Genomic DNA, 17,446 nt, shown 5'->3' with positions numbered 1-17,446 from the left:
TGTCTTTGTCATGAGATACATGACTATGATATTGAATATTTTCTCAATGTCAGAAAATATTCCTGAATGCTGTTTTCATCAAAAATATTCTATGTGCATCTTAGAATACAGCGAAAGCTCATTTTTAAATCGTTATGGAAGTTTCTTGACACAATTCCTACTTTCAAATTAGAAATTACACACCACAGCGTGAATAGCTGTAGTAATAATGACAACTATTACTTTCAAGTCAAACATAATGGGGTTCTGATACCATAACTTAAATAAAATGCTAAAAGCTCACATTTGAGTGAGAATGCAGGGATGACAAATAATCACAAAATTGTCAAAAAGTAGGATATAAAGTTTTCTTAATCTTTCTAATTAGTAAAAATGTTACAGCTGACATGACCTTTTAATTTGTATATTTTGTAGACTTACCTCCATGTCGTCTTTCAGAAGAGCTGGAGCAGGCTTGTACTCTGGATCATCCACATCCCTGCATTCAGATTATTGTTGCAGATTATGCAGGTTTTAATAAACAGGGTACAAGCAGAGTACATGTTGGTGCGGTGTGTCTACTCACCCATCCATGAAGTCATTGCCTCTCTGCTCTGCAGCGATGGCCTTCTCATCCGGTCGCCCGACGCGGTCTAAGAAGCACAGAGTTGGGTCTGCACGAATAGTGTTGTACTTCTCATACCCTGGAAGCATGCAGAAAGACAAACACACACCAAATTTAGCAAAAGATAATGCATGGAAACATGTGGATAGTGATCAGGAAATACACACAAGCTGTCTAATTTCCCACTGGTATCAAAGAACTCAAGTTCTGGTTATAAAGCAAATTTATTTGACTTATGTAGATGAGTTAGTGTCCTACAATGCTAATTCTTGCAAAATTTTGATAAATAAGTTAGAGGATTTTCATTTTCACAAATAGTATTCCTTGTTCAGTTTCTCACCATGCTTAAAGACACCCAGCAGCAGACATTTATCGGCGACTGCATCCCACCAAAGGGCTGGCAGCTCTGAGTGGTCTGGATCTGGCACCCAGATCTTTACCTCACTGTGTGATATAAGGAGAGGAAGTTGTTGGAAAACTATCCACATAGAGAAACAAACACAAACTAGGCATTTTAATCAATTTTAATATCTTTTACACACAGTAACAAGTGGGGGGAAACAATAGACCGACACAAGCAGATCATCAGTGACTATAAAACGTCACATCTGACCTTAAGTAGATTGGATTCTGTGTCTCGCCGCTCTTCCTCCAGACACTGCTACTTTGATTACCAAACAAAATGTAAAATTTACATTCACCTAAAGAAAATCTTTTCTACGGAAATCACTGTTTATGCAAGTTTTTCAACTCAATTTTTATCTTCCACGTAACTTTCCATTAATATACTTGAACACAACATTCTCTGAACAATCAGCTACCACCCTTTATATGAAAGTTGTCCCTTTTTGTCTGAGAACAACTGTCAGGTCATATTTAATTGACTAATTTTCTGATATAAATTGGAATTAACAAAAATAATTGGTTAAAATTTTTATGTAATGAATCTGTGGTGGTTTAACTTTTTATAAACAATTTTGTTGAGATGCAGATTTTTTTAAGTGCTGTTTTTTTTATTCAGAACATAAAAGTCGTTCTTATCATGTTGCCTCAATTTGTTGCTAATAAAAAGACTAACCCATTGCAGAGAGATTTATTATTAATCCCACAACACAAAATAAGCCTCGACTCCTACTTTTACAGTCAACTATGGTTTCAAAAAGACATAGCAAGGTTGAACACATCCAAACTAATTTCACCAGCAGGGGGTGCTGTGCATCCATTACAAAGAATATTATGAATGTGTTCTACCTTCAACCAGTTGATATTAGATGCAAATGCACACATGTTCAACCCAGAGAGAAAAAACTATTTCAACATTAAGGTTGCTTCAAACTAAAACTGTTGGCTTTAAGCAGCTTTACTGTCATCTTTGTAAATGTATGAAATCTAAACAGTCCATCTGACCTCTTAAACTTCAGCTTTGTGTCTAAAGTTAACTAGCAGCGCTGTGATTTAGGACAGTTTCTGCTTCTTTTGTATATAAATTATTTTTAAAAGTCCCATACAAAGTTCAGTGAGAGATAATTTATTTGAGTGGAGGCATCTGAGCTGGACATCTGAATATGCTGAAGATGAGCTCACCTGGAGTCCCCGCCGTCTAGCACCTTCTGGGCCTGACTTCCTATCACCTCTTGTTTCAGGTAGTAGAGCATTCTGACCCGGAGCAGCACCCTACGGAGAGAAAACCCGGCTGGTCACAACAAAGCCCCGTCCACCCACAAAACGCTGAGAAAGCAGATCCAACACACCCACTCACACACACAGACACCTGCTAAATACAATGCAAATGAGCGAAATGTGTGACAATCGAGCTGTAATCCAAAGCTTGCACTGTACAGTCACAGTCCAACAATTTTACTGCTGTACTCACACATTCAAATCAAAAATACATCTGAATTTTCCCGTTTTTTTATGAAACTTCCATACATTACTCCCCTATCTGGTCAGGCAAAATTTAAACGTCTAAGCAACATTGAATAAGAAAACAGTGTGATCAATTGACTTGGTGAAACAGTTGAGACAACATCGTAAAACAGCAGCATCTCTCTGCAGCTGTCTTGTAGAGAGGAAGGCTGGGAAGTTAAGGCTGACAAGCCAGAGACAGCGTGACTCACAGGGGAGACATTAGCTCTATAATGCATGATCGCACATCACAGACGTCAGCTTGGAGTGGAGACGCGCTGAAGTGGTGGGAACTGTGGAGTGCCAATCTACATTATAAAACTGGCATGATATGAGAGGGTTTTTTTCCAGATGCAGAAAAAAATATGACCACTTAAAATGATTTTAAAGTCTGTCTTGATGCCTTTAAAATCGCTTTTGGAAAAATGTGATATTGGGATTTCATAAATTGTAAAAGCTGTTTTTTTTAGCATGCCAATGAAGTTTAATCCTTCTTATGTGCAACCATTTAAATTTTGTTGGAACGTATATATGTAAAGAAGATTTAAAAAAATAAGTGACACCTTCTATGTAAAGAAAAATTTAGAATATTTTCTGGACAACAGAAAGCAGAAATACAAATCAGTATTCAAAAGAACCTTTTAAACTTTTATTTCTGATCCCGATGCATTTATTAGGGTAAATATTAAGTCTCTACCCACACTTCTTTCAAAAAGACTGTAAGCTTTGCTTTGCCACACAGTAAAGCCATGAAGAAAAACTAGACTCCTTGTTTGGTCGAGGTGGCATGGCAGGGTTGAAGTCAACCCTCTGGTAAACCTCTAAGTCAACAAGAGAGGTAATCACAGAGCTGAATTAGTGAGAACAAGTGACGAGAGGGAAGGCGTAGGCAGTGGTCTGCTTTAGAGAAGAGTATCCCTCCCACTAGCTATTTCTGCCGGACTTCATATATAGTGCAAACATCTGTAAAAATTCAAGACTAAAATTTTGGAACATATCTGTCAGATTAAAGTAATTTCGCAAATAAAAACAGCACAAGCTGAACCATTTTTCAAATCTTGTCACATTTCTTAATTGGATTTGCTTCTCATGTGTGACCTTGGTCTCAACTTTTTTGCTGCGTCTTTAGGTTTCGTCCCAGTATTACCTTTTAATCAGCTCCATCCACCCTACGTCGCCTCAGAACAGCTTCCTTGTCCATGATATAGAAAAGAATCCCCACAGCATGATGATGCCAACACCATGCTTCACCATGTGAATGGTGTGTACAGGGTTAAGTGAAGTGTTATTTCACCTTCACACACAGCATTTTACATGTAGCTCAGAAAATCTTTTTATTTTAGTGTTATTGGGCAAGAGCCCATTCTTGCACATTTTACTCTGTCTCAAACATGGCAGTGATGAAACTGTTTTTATTGACAATAACCATACCCATAAAGGCCAGATTTGTAGGGGAGTACAACAAATAGTTTTCCTGTTGACTGATTCTCCCATCTAAGCTGTGGATATCTGCAGCTCCTCCAGAGTAACTATGGGCCTCTTAGCTGATTTTCTCTTTTAGACTACGATTACCCACTCTGTCTCATTTTCAGGTGACGGAGTTAACACCACGACTATGAAATGTACAAAGCTTGGATACTGTTTTCATAACCCAAGTCTGCTTTTGACGGTCTTGAAATTTTTTTCACATTTTGGGACTTTACCGCCTCCCCAGGTAAAGTCCCGCTGGTGATGGAAAACATGAAACGGCACAGCAAACCTCACCAAAACATTCTGTATCGCTTAGTGGAAACTAGGCATTACAAACTTCTGAGTCCTTCATAGAGCAGCTGTATTTATACTGAAATAAAATTACTCCTTTTCCTACCTACGTGACTTCTAACAGCAATTGAATGTGTAATAATTTATAACGGGGTATCACTGTAAAGAAGGATGAGTACAACTTTTTAAGGCTTTTATTTGTAAATATATATATATATCTTTCCCATAAATAATTTTCTTTCTACTTCAATCAAGTGCTTGTCTGTCACATAAAATCCCAATAAAATACACTCAAGTTTGCCAATGTCCAAGGTCCAACAGTGTTTCTCGGCAAATGTTACTGGCATCCACTATGGAGAGCTATCTCTGTTAGTTCAGAGCTGAACTGAAAGGCACCCTCCCCCTTTCGGTGTTGACTGGAGCCGCCCAGGACCAGCTGCCTCTTCCTCTGCCTGTCAATGTAGCCCTTAATCAAGTCTCTCTCAAGCCTTTGTTAGTGGGTGGCGTCTGGGAGACACAGTTCATCGTGAGAGGCTACATAGGAACTCTACACAGCTGTAAACAGCCTTTCCAAAACAAATAAGACAAGCACGTCTGACAAAAGAGGCATGTATGAAATCCTTCATGCTCAGATGTTGTTTTAACGTCAAACATAAAAATTTTTAAAGAGTTTTCTGCCTTTTTTGGTAAATTTAGGAATTTGATTTTTAAAAAGTGCAGTAAAATATCTGCTTTGTGATTCCAGGTATGATCTTGATGTTAATTTATTTTTAAATTATCAGAAAGAAATACATTAGATATATTTTTTGCTACACAGGAGTCATGTGCTTCTGTAAACCTGCTGAGGATACCAGCGAACCCTTCACCCCCAGACCACCAGTCACATTCCAGGTCCTCCGACTGAGAATGCACAAGTCAGCAAACTCTTCAGAGCGTGTGTCCCCAACTGCCCGGCATGTCACACATCACACAATCACGAGATTCAGCACTACTGGACAAAGACACAATGGAGAACTTTCTATGGAAGCTGCAGAACTCTGCACCCAAAGCTCACTGAGCGAATGAATCCATCCCAAAGAGAAGAGACACTATTTAGCTTTTATATGTCAAACAAACGTTTCAATAATAGCCAACTTCTCACCTCCAGCTTAAAATAAGAAAGATCTATGATAGCCATTAGTTGGTCTGAAGATTAATAAGATTTAATAGGGCCGCTATTTTTGATGCTATCCACGTTTGTTAATCAATCAGTAAGCTGTCAGCTCCAACAGAAGTTGGAGTGCTTCCTAATTACTGTGGCTTGGCAGTGCCACCGTCAAAATCTGAGCCACATGCAAATTGTATTTTTATTCACTTAGCCTCCATTCTATTAGAAATAAATGAAGACAATCGCAGTTGGGCGAGAATAATCACCACCTGCTAGTTACTATAATGGCTTAAAGGCTTAAACATGAAGAACAAACACTTTCTCACCCAGAAGAGAGAAAAATTACCCAGGAATAGACGGTCAAAATGAGTTGTCTGCTACAAAACATTAAAACTCTTATCGATGAAGATAAAGGCTTATCCACTCTACCCTTATTACAAAGAATCAAATGTGTCAGAGTACACTTCGTTGGATAAAGTATTAAAATTTCTACAAAGTTGTGTGTAAAATATTTATAAAAGCTTGCCTGGCAGCGGAACACCTACTTGTTGCAATGATGTTTCAGATGCTTCTTGTAGCCATCATCCTGCAGCATGTGCTCAGGGTTGTGTTTCCGGAGCCACTCAGCTTTGTGGATGTCAAAAGAACTAGTTTGGGTCTTCATCTTTTTGCCTTTTCTGCCCCTAGGTACCGGGGCAGACAGGCCTAGAGGGAGAAAAAGGAGAAATCATTTTGTGCTCCAATGAGGGGTAAAAGGTTTAGTTTTAAGATAAAATCAGTTAATAAAATTAAACGGAAAACACTCACCGAGGTGATTCTGCAGCTCCTTGGTGCGCCCGTCTTCAGTCGGCGCTATGAGGTCCCACATGAAGCTCTTTATTTTGTCATCGCCCCGATAATGGACCAGGCAGTAAGCTAGAAGGGCTCTGCATATGGACTCCACGTCCCACTCAGTCAGCTGCTTCTTAAAGCGACCGTGGTTGAGGATGTCTTTCCATCGACCCCATCTGGAAAAATAAAACGCCAGAAAAACATTTAGAAAATGAAAATGTTTAAGTCAAACTGCTCTGGTGGGAATTTCAATGAATAGAAAATGAATAGAATAGAAAATATCATGTACTGCAATAACTAAATAATAGAAGTGGAACTTGTTATATTTATTACAGACAGAGTAATACAGTTTTTACAGTGTTTATTTCTGTTAATTTTGCTGAATGTGGCTTACAGTCAAAGAAAACCTGTCAGAACTGCTGACTTAAAATAAAAAAAAAAATACTTTGTTCCATTTACAGAGTGATTAATCTGAGCACTTTAATGGAAAATTAAGGTAGAACCATGGTAGAAAAGTAGGCACACACAAAAGGGTAACATCAGCTTTGAGGATATTCTGAAACAAAGTCCATTCAAGAGTTTGATAAAGTTTGATTCAGGTGAAAACCTGGACTAGAGCCGCCAAACATCTTTGTCATTGCGCTTATTTTCAGGTGAAAGAAACTCTTGTTTTTTATTTAGAAATCAAGGTTCCAGAGTTTAGAGAGAAAGTGAGCAAGGTCCTTAATATCCAGTGTGAAATTTCCAATGATGATTTTGTTAGTCATGTTATCTCCTGGCCAAAGACATTAGCTCACCGTGTTTATGTAGCCATCAGATCAACAGAAAAGCCACTGAATATCAAAGAACGTAATCAAACACTTGTGCTGAACTCACCCATATACAAGCAAATTCTTCTCTACTCTGAAGCACTCTGTGCGGCCGTAACTGTTGAGGCGATCGTTTCTTCTGAGCTTAGGCTTGGTCTCATCACTGTCACTTTCACCCTCTGACAGCTCTGCCAACTCATCTTTGGTGGCACTGAAAGGTCTCGTCTGCTTTCTTACACGAGGAGTGTCGATCACTAAGCTGTTCTGTGGTGGAGAGGACGACATGTTTTCAGGAAATCAACCTTCTAGGTTTATTCAACACTGTCCAAGTAAAGGCTCATCTTTTTTAAATCTGCATCCACTGTAGTGCGGCACTTACTCTGCCATTGACCATATCCATATCAATGTCAGCTTTCTTGGCCCACTTGTCCCAGAAATTAGGGTCATCCAGAGAGATGTCTGTGCGGTTTCCAGATGCTACAAAGCTGGCCTGAAAGCACAAGCAAAGTTAACTTGAACACACTTTTCAGATTTCTTGCTGATTCAGGATGAAAATCTGGCAAATTACACAAGAATTGGGAGTGAGTATGATATTTGTTATTAGTACTGAAACACTTTTCTCCTTAATATTGTTTACCTTGGCAAAAGTGGATCCTCGTCCCTCAGACTCAATTGTGATAGTCTTCGTCCTACGCTGGAGGATCTGGTCAATGTCCTCCTCACAGAATTTGGCCCCTTCGTCTTCCTCATCCATGATGGCTCCATAGGCGCCACGTCGCAACAGATCCTCAATCTCTTTCTTGGACAACTGCTGCTGTGCAGCCTAAAGAAAGAATGCTCAGTTATTGTAAATAAATTCACAAATGCATTTCCTTATTTACTACAAGACACTGAAACTAAGCGTCACCAAGAGAATCAAAACATACATACAAGTGCACACATGTTGGATTGTTTAGAAATCTGCAGCCCCTGATGTAACCCCAGCTGCTGTTTGGTATGCAAATATGCTGAGCCGACCAGATGTAGAAAAACAACTCAACCTCCATATAGTTCATTTAATTCTCAAAGGGACTCAAACTGCAGCTCAACATCCACCTACACTCTACACACACTGCTGACACACTTCCTCGTAAACAGATTAAACTAATAGGATCAGTTACACAGTGAGAAAATTTCAGTAGTGACCCTCATGCTTTTTTTTTGTTGCTTTTTTTAAAAAATAACTTGACATATTAATTGTTTTCCATATTTTCTGGTCTATTTAAGTATTAAGAAACATTACATTTATTTTTATTTTAAAATATTGAAAATTTATTTATGTATGAATTACTTAACCTATTTCACTTTAATCCATTAATTATCTGCAGAAAACAACAATAGGAAAGCTGATTATTTTTGGCAAAAACTTTTCTTTCCTTGTGTGATAATCAGATCTGAGCCAAGCAGAATCAAGATACGCCCAATCTAACTAATATTTCCAACAAGAAAATAAAGGTATATTTTTTGATAATGAATAAAATGCAGTGTTTTGCATAAGTATGCACCACTTTAGCTTCTCCACATTTGTCATGTTACAACCACAAACCTCAATGTACTTTAATAGGGTTATAAGTGGTACAACACCATAGTAGCACACAATTGTGAAGTGGGAGGAAAGTTGTAGAAGGTTTTTACATTTTTTACAAATAAAAAAAAAAATCAGAAAATTGTTGAGTGCAAAGGTATTTGTCCACTTTACTTTGATGCCCCAAAATAAATTCCAGTGAAACATATTGCCTTCACAAATAACCTACAGTTTTAAGTAGGTTTAAGTTATACAACAGTATCCCAAACCTTGGACATCTCACAAAGTTCTGTTCAATCCATTCTCCAGAAATAGATTGAGAATGGCACATCTGCAAACCAACCAACACATTGCAACTAAAATGAAATTGATATCAATCAGAGTGGCAGCCAAGAGGTCTGTGGTAACCCTGTAGACACAGCAGGGATCCACAGCTCAAGTGGGAAAATCTGTTGACAGGACAACTAGTAATCATGGATTCAACAAATGTGGCCTTTATGAAAGAGTTCCTTGAAGAGAACCCAGTGTTGGCAGAAAACCTAGCAGAGTTTTCTTGAAAGATTATCACATTCAGGTAGGAGACGTGGCAAACAACTGGAACAGTTTGATTTAGTCAGATGAGAACAAAATTCAAGCTTGGCCTACATGCAAAATCACATGTGGAGAAGGAAAACTAACACTACACAACACCCTGAACACACCACAATCACAGTGAAACAATACGGTGCGGATACTTTTCTTTCACCAGAGCCAGTGTTGGTCAGTGCGGAGCTAAATACAGGAAAATGATGCAAGGAAACACTTAGAGGTAGAAAAAAATTTAAGACTTGGGTAATGGTTCACCTTCCAGCAGGACAATAACCATAAACATACGCCTTGAACTTCAGTAGAACTGTTTAAATACACGCATATCCATGTGGCAAAATGGCCAAGTCAAAGCAGGGCTCCTATTCCAGTTGCAAATCTGTGGCAAGAACTGAAAATTGAAAAATAATTCTCCTTCACAATTGTGCATAGAAAATCCCATAAAACAAATCAAAGCTGGTTTTTATAACAGTAAAAGGTCATGAAAGCTTTTGCAAGGCACTGTATAGTAAGCACCTGCATAGTTTAAGTGTTTTATAATTGAGATAACTCATCGTCTCACCCCTCCTCCCGTGCCTCCTCCAAGACTATTGTCACGGCCACTCATGCTCTGCAGCACTGCTTTGTCCAGTCCCAGCTTCAGGCTGGCGCGGTCGAACATTTCTCGCTCGTATGAGTTTCTGGTGATAAGACGGTACACCTTCACCGCCTTGTTCTGACCGATTCGATGACAGCGAGCCTGAGCCTAGAGGGCAAAACAAACGGGTAAACATGTACTCAAGGCAAAAAAATGCTAAACTGTACTTTTAACTTGTTTGGCATCTGTTCTTAGTATAATATTCATAGGTAGATGACATGATTTTTTTTACCTGCAGGTCGTTTTGAGGGTTCCAGTCAGAGTCAAAGATGATGCAGGTGTCTGCTGCGGTGAGGTTGATGCCTAGGCCTCCAGCTCTCGTACACAGAAGGAAAACAAAGCGGTCCGAGTCGGGCTTACTGAAGCGGTCAATGGCAGCCTGACGCAGGTTTCCACGAACGCGTCCATCGATGCGCTCATACAAGTACCTACAGCCAAGACGAACACAATTAAACCATAATATAAACTTTATAAATGCTTTCCCTACGACCTTTGTCAAAAGACTTTGAATGTACCCAAAACTCTGGTTTTATTTTAAACCGTTTTTAACTGGAGAAACTATCTCAAACAGTGCTTCTTCAAAGAGCGGTTGCGCTCTTTCACAGCGCGGCCATTCTCACCCCCTCCCACATTCGAACCCTCTGCCCTCCCTGGAGAAATCCACTTCCACTCTGGTGAAACCTCACAGACTCTCCAGCTTGTCTGATGTGGTGGAACCCCGAGGGCATCTGTAACCTGCTACTGAACCCTGTCCGAGGTCGGAGCTGCTCAGCTACTCACATGCTTACAACCGTTTCAGGTTTGCTCCACATTCTGGCATGAAGCCAGAGCAAAGAGAGAGAGAAAGGAAGGCGAGGAGCCATAAAAGCAATCAGAAGATGCTGAGAGAAAAAAATAAAAAAATCTGTAAGCAAGAAAGTGGAAAACCAGAAGAGAAGAGGCATACACCCAGACTCTCAGCTATAAATTGTAAATTCTTAAACAGTTTTATATTTTATAGCCATCAACCCATTTCAGGTTTTAAGGAGACTTCAGAGCTATACCAAAGACATCACATAACAGAAACATCACCCACCCACACAGTGTAAGGCAAACAAGATGAGAGCTTATGATGCTTTGATTTAAAAGCTTATACTGAAACTCTACAAATCAGCTTTCAGATAATTGTCAGTCATTATCAACAGCTCCTGGAGTAAAACACTTTTAATACTGAGGCCTATTTGCAGAATGTAAACAATTTTTTTTTTAAAAAAGGTGATTTTATACAAATCAGTGCTATATTGGAAACCTTTTCATGCACAAACGTTTGGTGATGAAAGTAAGAATAATGAATTGTAAAATGTTTATACTATAATTCTAGTTCAGGTGTTCAGTGTTTATCTATCTCTCTGTATTTACATTCTTGTCTCCTGTGACTCGTAGACAACAGTCCAACAATCTAACGTCATCTCTTCCTTTCCACATGCAGCCATTTAAGCTGTGGAAATTTACAGCTATGATAAAGTTGCTCCATAAATAATTTTTTTTCCTCCCAATAAGAATAAGAATGTGGTAAACAGTGTGAAGAATAGCCCTGTTACATTGAACAGACGTTACCTTTTCTGAATGAGGTAGTCTTCCAAGATATCCAGACAGCGCACCATTTGGGAGAAGATGAGCACCTTATGTCCTCCTGCTTTCATCTTGGGCAGCAGTTTGTCAATGAGGACCAACTTTCCAGCAGACTGCACCATCGCCTGCAGGTGAAAGTCAGCGGCAGTGGGATTGTGTACTTCCCTGAAATCCTCTAGGATCTTCTCTTCCGCCCCTAAAGTAACAAAGACACAAATCTGTCAGCAATGCTGTATTTAACATGCTTAAGTTTAATTTCTTCTAATAATTCAACTCAGTTTATCCCTGAAATCCAGGTAAGGCACAGGATGTGTAAATCCTCTTTGGGCAAATAAAAATTACTAAAAAAAATGTGAGCAAAAACACAAGAGGTATTCATGATACTTGAACCTTGGCATATTGTGTCACTTTACAACCCCAACCTTACAGAATTTAAATGGGATGTCATGAAATAAACCAACACAAAGTGGTCTATAATTGTAAAGTGGAAAAAGATCATTGTTAAGGGCTTTCAAGACAAGGTTTGTTGTGAATTAGCACTACATAAATAGCCTAAATTGAATAAAAACACATTCAAACAGTTATTATTTTTACAAATAAAAATGAGAAAAGTTAAGCAGAATTGAGAAAATTTCAGTGTTGAGCCCCCTTGACTGAATCCAACTCAGTGTCAGCAACTGCCTTCAGAAGCCACCTAATTAGTAAACTGAGTCCATCTGTTTGCAATTTAATCTCAGTATACATACAGCTGCTCTGTGAAGGCCTCAGAGGTTTGTTAGAGAACATTAGTGAACAAACAGCATGATGAGCAAAAACACAGCATATAGGTCAGAGCAAACATGGAGAAGTTCAAAGCAGAGTTAGACTATAAAACCATAACTAAAGCTTTAAACATCTCATAAAGCATTGTTTAATTTATCACCCAAAATGGAAAGAGTGTGACACATGGCAGAGCAAGGCATGATTATCTGCATAAACTAGCCAGTGAATAAAAGAAGAACATTAATCTGAGAAGCACCAATGAGGCCAATTGTGACTCTGCAGAGATCTACAGTTCAGGACGGGGAATCTGTCAGGCAGCGATTAGTTGGAAGAGTGATAAGGAGATACCTATTGTTAATAGAGAGTCACTTGCAATCAACCACAAGCCATGTAGTGAAAACAGTAAAAATGCAAAAGAAGATGCTCTGGTGAAGTGAGACAAAAACTGAACTTTTTGGGCTGGAATGGGAGGCTGTTCTTTAGTCAGATGGATGGAGGAAAATAATCCTGGAAGAAAAGTAGACAACGGCTGGAAAAGGAATTGAGACTGAGAAGCCAGAGCTACGAAGGAAAGGTGTAGATCAAGGCATATTGATGTGCTGGAATGGCTCAGTCAAAGTCCAGCCTTAATCCTATTAAGTCTTGCAGGCAAAAAACATGAAAAAGATTCAGACACTGTCCAACTACTCTGATTAAGTTTGGGTAATTTTGAAAACAATGGGGATAAAATGTAGTAGTCAGACATTAAAGGTTCAGGTGGTTCTACAATGTGTTCACTTATAAATGCATGAAAGTTTTTATGAAAAAAAAAAATCTATGCATCTTCTTCATTCAACTTCACAGTTCAGTCATACTTTGCGTCGGTCTTCAAGGAAATATATTAATATTTGTTACTATAATGTGAGAAAACGTTGAAAAGTTCTGGGAGTTTTGACACTTTTGAAACAAACTATAGATATTATACGCTCTGAAATGTTGACAATTTTAGCAACTCTGTACTGACTTACCTTTTATGAGGTAGGGGTGGTTACAACACTTTCTTAATTCCATCATGGTGTTGACCAGGTTGGGCATATTTGACTGGCCAGCTCCTTTAGCCAGGAAGGAGAAATTCTTCTCCAGGATGGCGCGATAGTATTTTTTCTGGATATTGGTGAGCTCCACCTCAATGATGGTTTCCTCTTTGGGAGCAAGCTTCTTCTCCACGTCTTCTTTCAAACGACGCAGCATCATGGGCTTCAGGATGCCCTGAAGCTTTTGCACCTGTGGGCCAAATGGGTCACACAGTGAAGCAGCTGCCTGTGCACTAACAGGTGCACATTTAAAAATGCAGCATCATACGCACCGTTTTATTTATTTTTTTCGTTTATTCATATCTTTTACAAAAGATTATGTAGTGAAACTGTGTCACTTCTAAGTATTAGGGTAAACATTTTCTGTGGCTTTTAGATCTAGTATCACATGCTGAGTTCTTGCTGTTACAAATAATTCTATGGGACTCCATGCTGAGAAACTGTGGGAGGAAAAACTACCTGCACTAAGAAACAACTGATATGTTTTTGGGAACAGGAAGAAAAATATGATTTATGCTGTTCTATATCTGTGAGCTCACCTGCTCCTCTGTCTTGAGGTCACCAAACTCCTGCATGAAGTTGTTCTCAGAGGGGAAGCGTGCCGGCTCCAGGAAGTGGAGGAGACTAAAAAGCTCCTCCACTGTGTTTTGCAGAGGCGTACCCGTCAGTAGGACCTTGTGCTCCTTAAAGAGGAGGAAAGAAACACCACAAATTAAAACTGTGTTCAGCTTAAGCTGCAGAGCACTATTTTATTCTTGAATCATTTCCGCACCAGGTTCATGAGTTTGAAGCCCTCAAGCAGCTTGCAGTTCTTGTTCTTAAGACGATGGGCCTCGTCGATGATCACACAGCGCCACTCGATGGCATTGAGCTCGGGACAGCCGCCCAGGATCATCTCAAACGTGGTGATCACAGCTTGGAACTTGTAGGCACCTCGAATCACCCGACCCTGAAACACATGGATGGAACTTGTGATGCTTCAATCAGACCGACATCAGAAATGGCCAATTTCTGAATTTGTTGTGAATTGGCACCGCGTAAATAAACTGACGTGAACTGAAGCCATTTATTTTCTCCTTTTCTTTTGTGAGGAAATCATCTCTACCAGAAGACGTACATTGGCACCTGCATGTTGAGTCTTACTGCTGTTTATTTGTTGTCTGTCTGGGGAGGCTTTGCATTGCCACGCCTCTCCATTTGTATCCATTGCCTTGACAACAGCCCTCCAGAGATCCTCTGTTATCCTTTAGCTTTCCCCTCCCCTCCTCCAACAGCGAGCCAGCCGGCAGACGACTGGAGGAGCCACTCGTTCAGATATGCTTGAACAGCAATGACAGTGAGCTCCCCTTGGAGAGTGCTATGACATCACAGGCTGCCTTGGAGACAGCAGGGTGGCGGCTCCGTTGTCTTCTCCTCTCCCTTACCTTAATTCCTGTTACGGTTCGTCTGAACACTAAGAGCTCCTAACTGCCTGATGCAAAATATCACATGCCCTGTCAACCACAGACAGCCTCCGTCCAAGGCTCACTAACTACCTCATAGTCTACTTATTGCAGCACAAGCACCCCTCTCTGGTTCTTGTTAAATGCCATCTTGCTAATGCAAAGCTCATTAAAACGATCTCACCACCAACAGAGGAAAAGATTTGCTTTCATGGAAAAAAAAATCTATTGTGCAATTTGAAAGACTGAAGTGAAATCTAACCAGTAAAGCACCCCTTTAATTCAGGGGTGTCCAAAGTGTGGCCTGAGGGCCATTTGCAGCCCTCTGAAGGATATTGGCTGGTCCAAATGGAGCAAATCTGAACTCCAAAAATAGGTGGTTGATACAGATAGACATTTTTTCCACATTTTTACATTTACATAACATTTCTTAAAAATATATTAGGTACAAATAATAGATTACCATTTATTAATGAGGTTTTGGCATTCATCTTTATTTTGGAGCAAATTTTTCCCAAAAGAAAATTTGATTTGCTTTTAGGAAAAGCAAATTTGATTTAAATGTTTTAAATCAAAACATTTAAAAACGATGGGTCTTTTTACATTTATTTTCTACAAAAATCTGACCATTTTGTTCATTCCAGTCAGAAAATGTTCCCCATAATAGTAGCTTCTAGATTATGATTATTCTTTGTTTATCATTCATAATAGTTCATTGCATTTCTTTGTTTCATTATTAATTAAATAGAAATTATCACAAACACAAATTTAATACCTGATTTTGTTAGCAGTTACTTGTGCTATAGGCCATTCACAAATTTTAGATGAAGAGTAATTATTTGACAGCTTATAATGTTTAAGCTTGAGAAGTATACAAACATCTTATTAGATCTGTAACAAATATCCTTGAGATTGTTTTGATGTATTTATCAACAAAAAATATAATATAACTTATGACTACAGTAAAGCCACAGAAATACTAGCCTTTCCTCTAAATTTACCATTCAAAACCATTTCACTCATATATGAAACAAGTTTTTTCAAATAAAAAAGACACTAATATAACCAAGGTCTTGCATTAGTGACAGAGAATGTGAAGTGTTTCTAGCTTTGTGCTAAATATGGTTATCACGTCCTGCCAAGCGTTTCAATGTGACTCGTTGTAGGCAGACCTGATATTCTGATTCATATAATTACATGGCTCACAGAATTTTGCGTTGCTGACAGCGCTGCTGTTTTCTAAAGAACACTTTGATTAATTTAATCGAAGTGAATCACTGCTTTCCACTTTAAAGTTCAGCAGAACAGTGCTGCTTTTTGTTCATCTGTCTTTAAAAGGTACATTCGATGTACCTCAATCTTGGAAAAAGGCTCCTGAATCTTTTAAGATATCTGGTGTTAGATAAGTGAGATAAGCTGGATGACCTGTAGTCTTCCCTAAGTGTTTCTCATGGAGGTTTTTTTGGGGAAGCTGCGACTTCACACAGAGAAAACACTGAACGGGGCACAAACTAATTTAGACTAAAATCTACATTATAGACATGATAGTGACCAGCCTTTACCTGTGCATCTCTGAAATACATCTCATACTGCTGCAGCATCTGCCTGCTGATCATGCTGCCGTGGTAAACGATGACATTAAGGTGAGTCCAGGTATGAAACTCTCGCTCCCAGTTTGCAATAGTAGAGAGGGGGGCGATGATGAGAAAGGGCCCTTTGATGCCGATACGATGGATCTCTTCCAGGAATGTGATTGACTGGATGGTCTTTCCCAGGCCCATCTCGTCAGCCAAGATGCAGTTGCGCCTGATGGATGTTAGGGGGAAAAAAAATGGTTAGTGGGGTAAACTGTGCAATGTGGCTGCTTTAATGATGTGCGTAGGTTGGGCTGCAGGAGAGATTCCCACATCGCTATATCACAGAGAAAGTGTTGTGCATTCATCATGAGACTGTGTACAAAAGGGGAAAAAAACTATTCCCAAGACACAAAAACAATAAACTACAAACAATGAGGGAGAAAACAACATCATCAGCAGTAATAACAGTATTAAAAAAAACCCAAAAAAACATTCGAAATCCAGCATAATCTTTCTGCTGTGTGGTGTGCTCCTGCAATCCATTTATTCAGCTGTCCAGTGGGTGGGGGTATAATGTCTTGATGCTAATTGCAACGTGCAGATATTCCCACTGGCCTCTTAAGCAGCCCTCGAGTTTTGATGAATCTCTCTGCGTAGGCATATGCTAACTCCTGCACGCTCACACATAACTAAGCCAATTCCCAGGGTTAATGCAAGCGCCGACACTTCACTCCAGAGGCATAGCATTGCTTTTGTGATCGTGGGTGAAGAAAAGCAACCGGTTGTGCATTTAGGTGCACCTCAACCAACGGCAAATCTGACTCTCTTCCTGACCCCAAGCAGTCTAAATAGGAATCCTGCATATGAGGGATGTGAGGCATAAGCAGGAAAGCTCATTCATTATTCATAACCTGTAATCTCAAAACCCCCAGATCTTTCTAGAAAAGTACAATCGCAAGCAGAATATATCCGTTTAGTTAGGCATCTTTAATAACTGTGAAATGTTATTTTATTTAAACACTTGTGTAGTGTCATAGTTACACAAAGCAATAGTTAACCATATCAAGGTTTCTGCATTTTTCAGCTAATCAAATTTAAGACCTTTTAATGAATGAATTTAAATCCTACATCTCCACAG

At 39.3% G+C, this 17,446-nt stretch overlaps 1 protein-coding gene across 8 annotated transcripts in view; it reads right to left on the bottom strand.

The window, feature by feature from the left end:
• The window catches only part of chd9 (chromodomain helicase DNA binding protein 9), a 96,327-nt gene that overhangs the window by 21,593 nt on the left and 57,288 nt on the right, over positions 1-17,446 (bottom strand). For all 8 annotated transcript variants that reach the window (XM_023332617.1, XM_023332615.1, XM_023332616.1 and 5 more), the window contains 16 exons: positions 16,294-16,537; positions 14,062-14,238; positions 13,829-13,972; positions 13,224-13,479; positions 11,440-11,650; positions 10,076-10,271; positions 9,769-9,951; positions 7,695-7,880; positions 7,437-7,547; positions 7,125-7,321; positions 6,225-6,424; positions 5,963-6,122; positions 2,189-2,278; positions 945-1,048; positions 566-683; positions 421-478 (listed from right to left, as the gene is read on the bottom strand). In XM_023332617.1, the coding sequence (XP_023188385.1) occupies positions 421-478; positions 566-683; positions 945-1,048; positions 2,189-2,278; positions 5,963-6,122; positions 6,225-6,424; positions 7,125-7,321; positions 7,437-7,547; positions 7,695-7,880; positions 9,769-9,951; positions 10,076-10,271; positions 11,440-11,650; positions 13,224-13,479; positions 13,829-13,972; positions 14,062-14,238; positions 16,294-16,537 (2,635 nt within the window). The remainder of the gene's footprint in view (positions 1-420; positions 479-565; positions 684-944; positions 1,049-2,188; positions 2,279-5,962; positions 6,123-6,224; positions 6,425-7,124; positions 7,322-7,436; positions 7,548-7,694; positions 7,881-9,768; positions 9,952-10,075; positions 10,272-11,439; positions 11,651-13,223; positions 13,480-13,828; positions 13,973-14,061; positions 14,239-16,293; positions 16,538-17,446) is intronic.

Source organism: Xiphophorus maculatus, chromosome 4, assembly GCF_002775205.1.
Source record: "Xiphophorus maculatus strain JP 163 A chromosome 4, X_maculatus-5.0-male, whole genome shotgun sequence".
Taxonomy (NCBI): Eukaryota; Metazoa; Chordata; class Actinopteri; order Cyprinodontiformes; family Poeciliidae; genus Xiphophorus; species Xiphophorus maculatus.
This window is presented reverse-complemented; position numbering and strand designations above follow the sequence as displayed.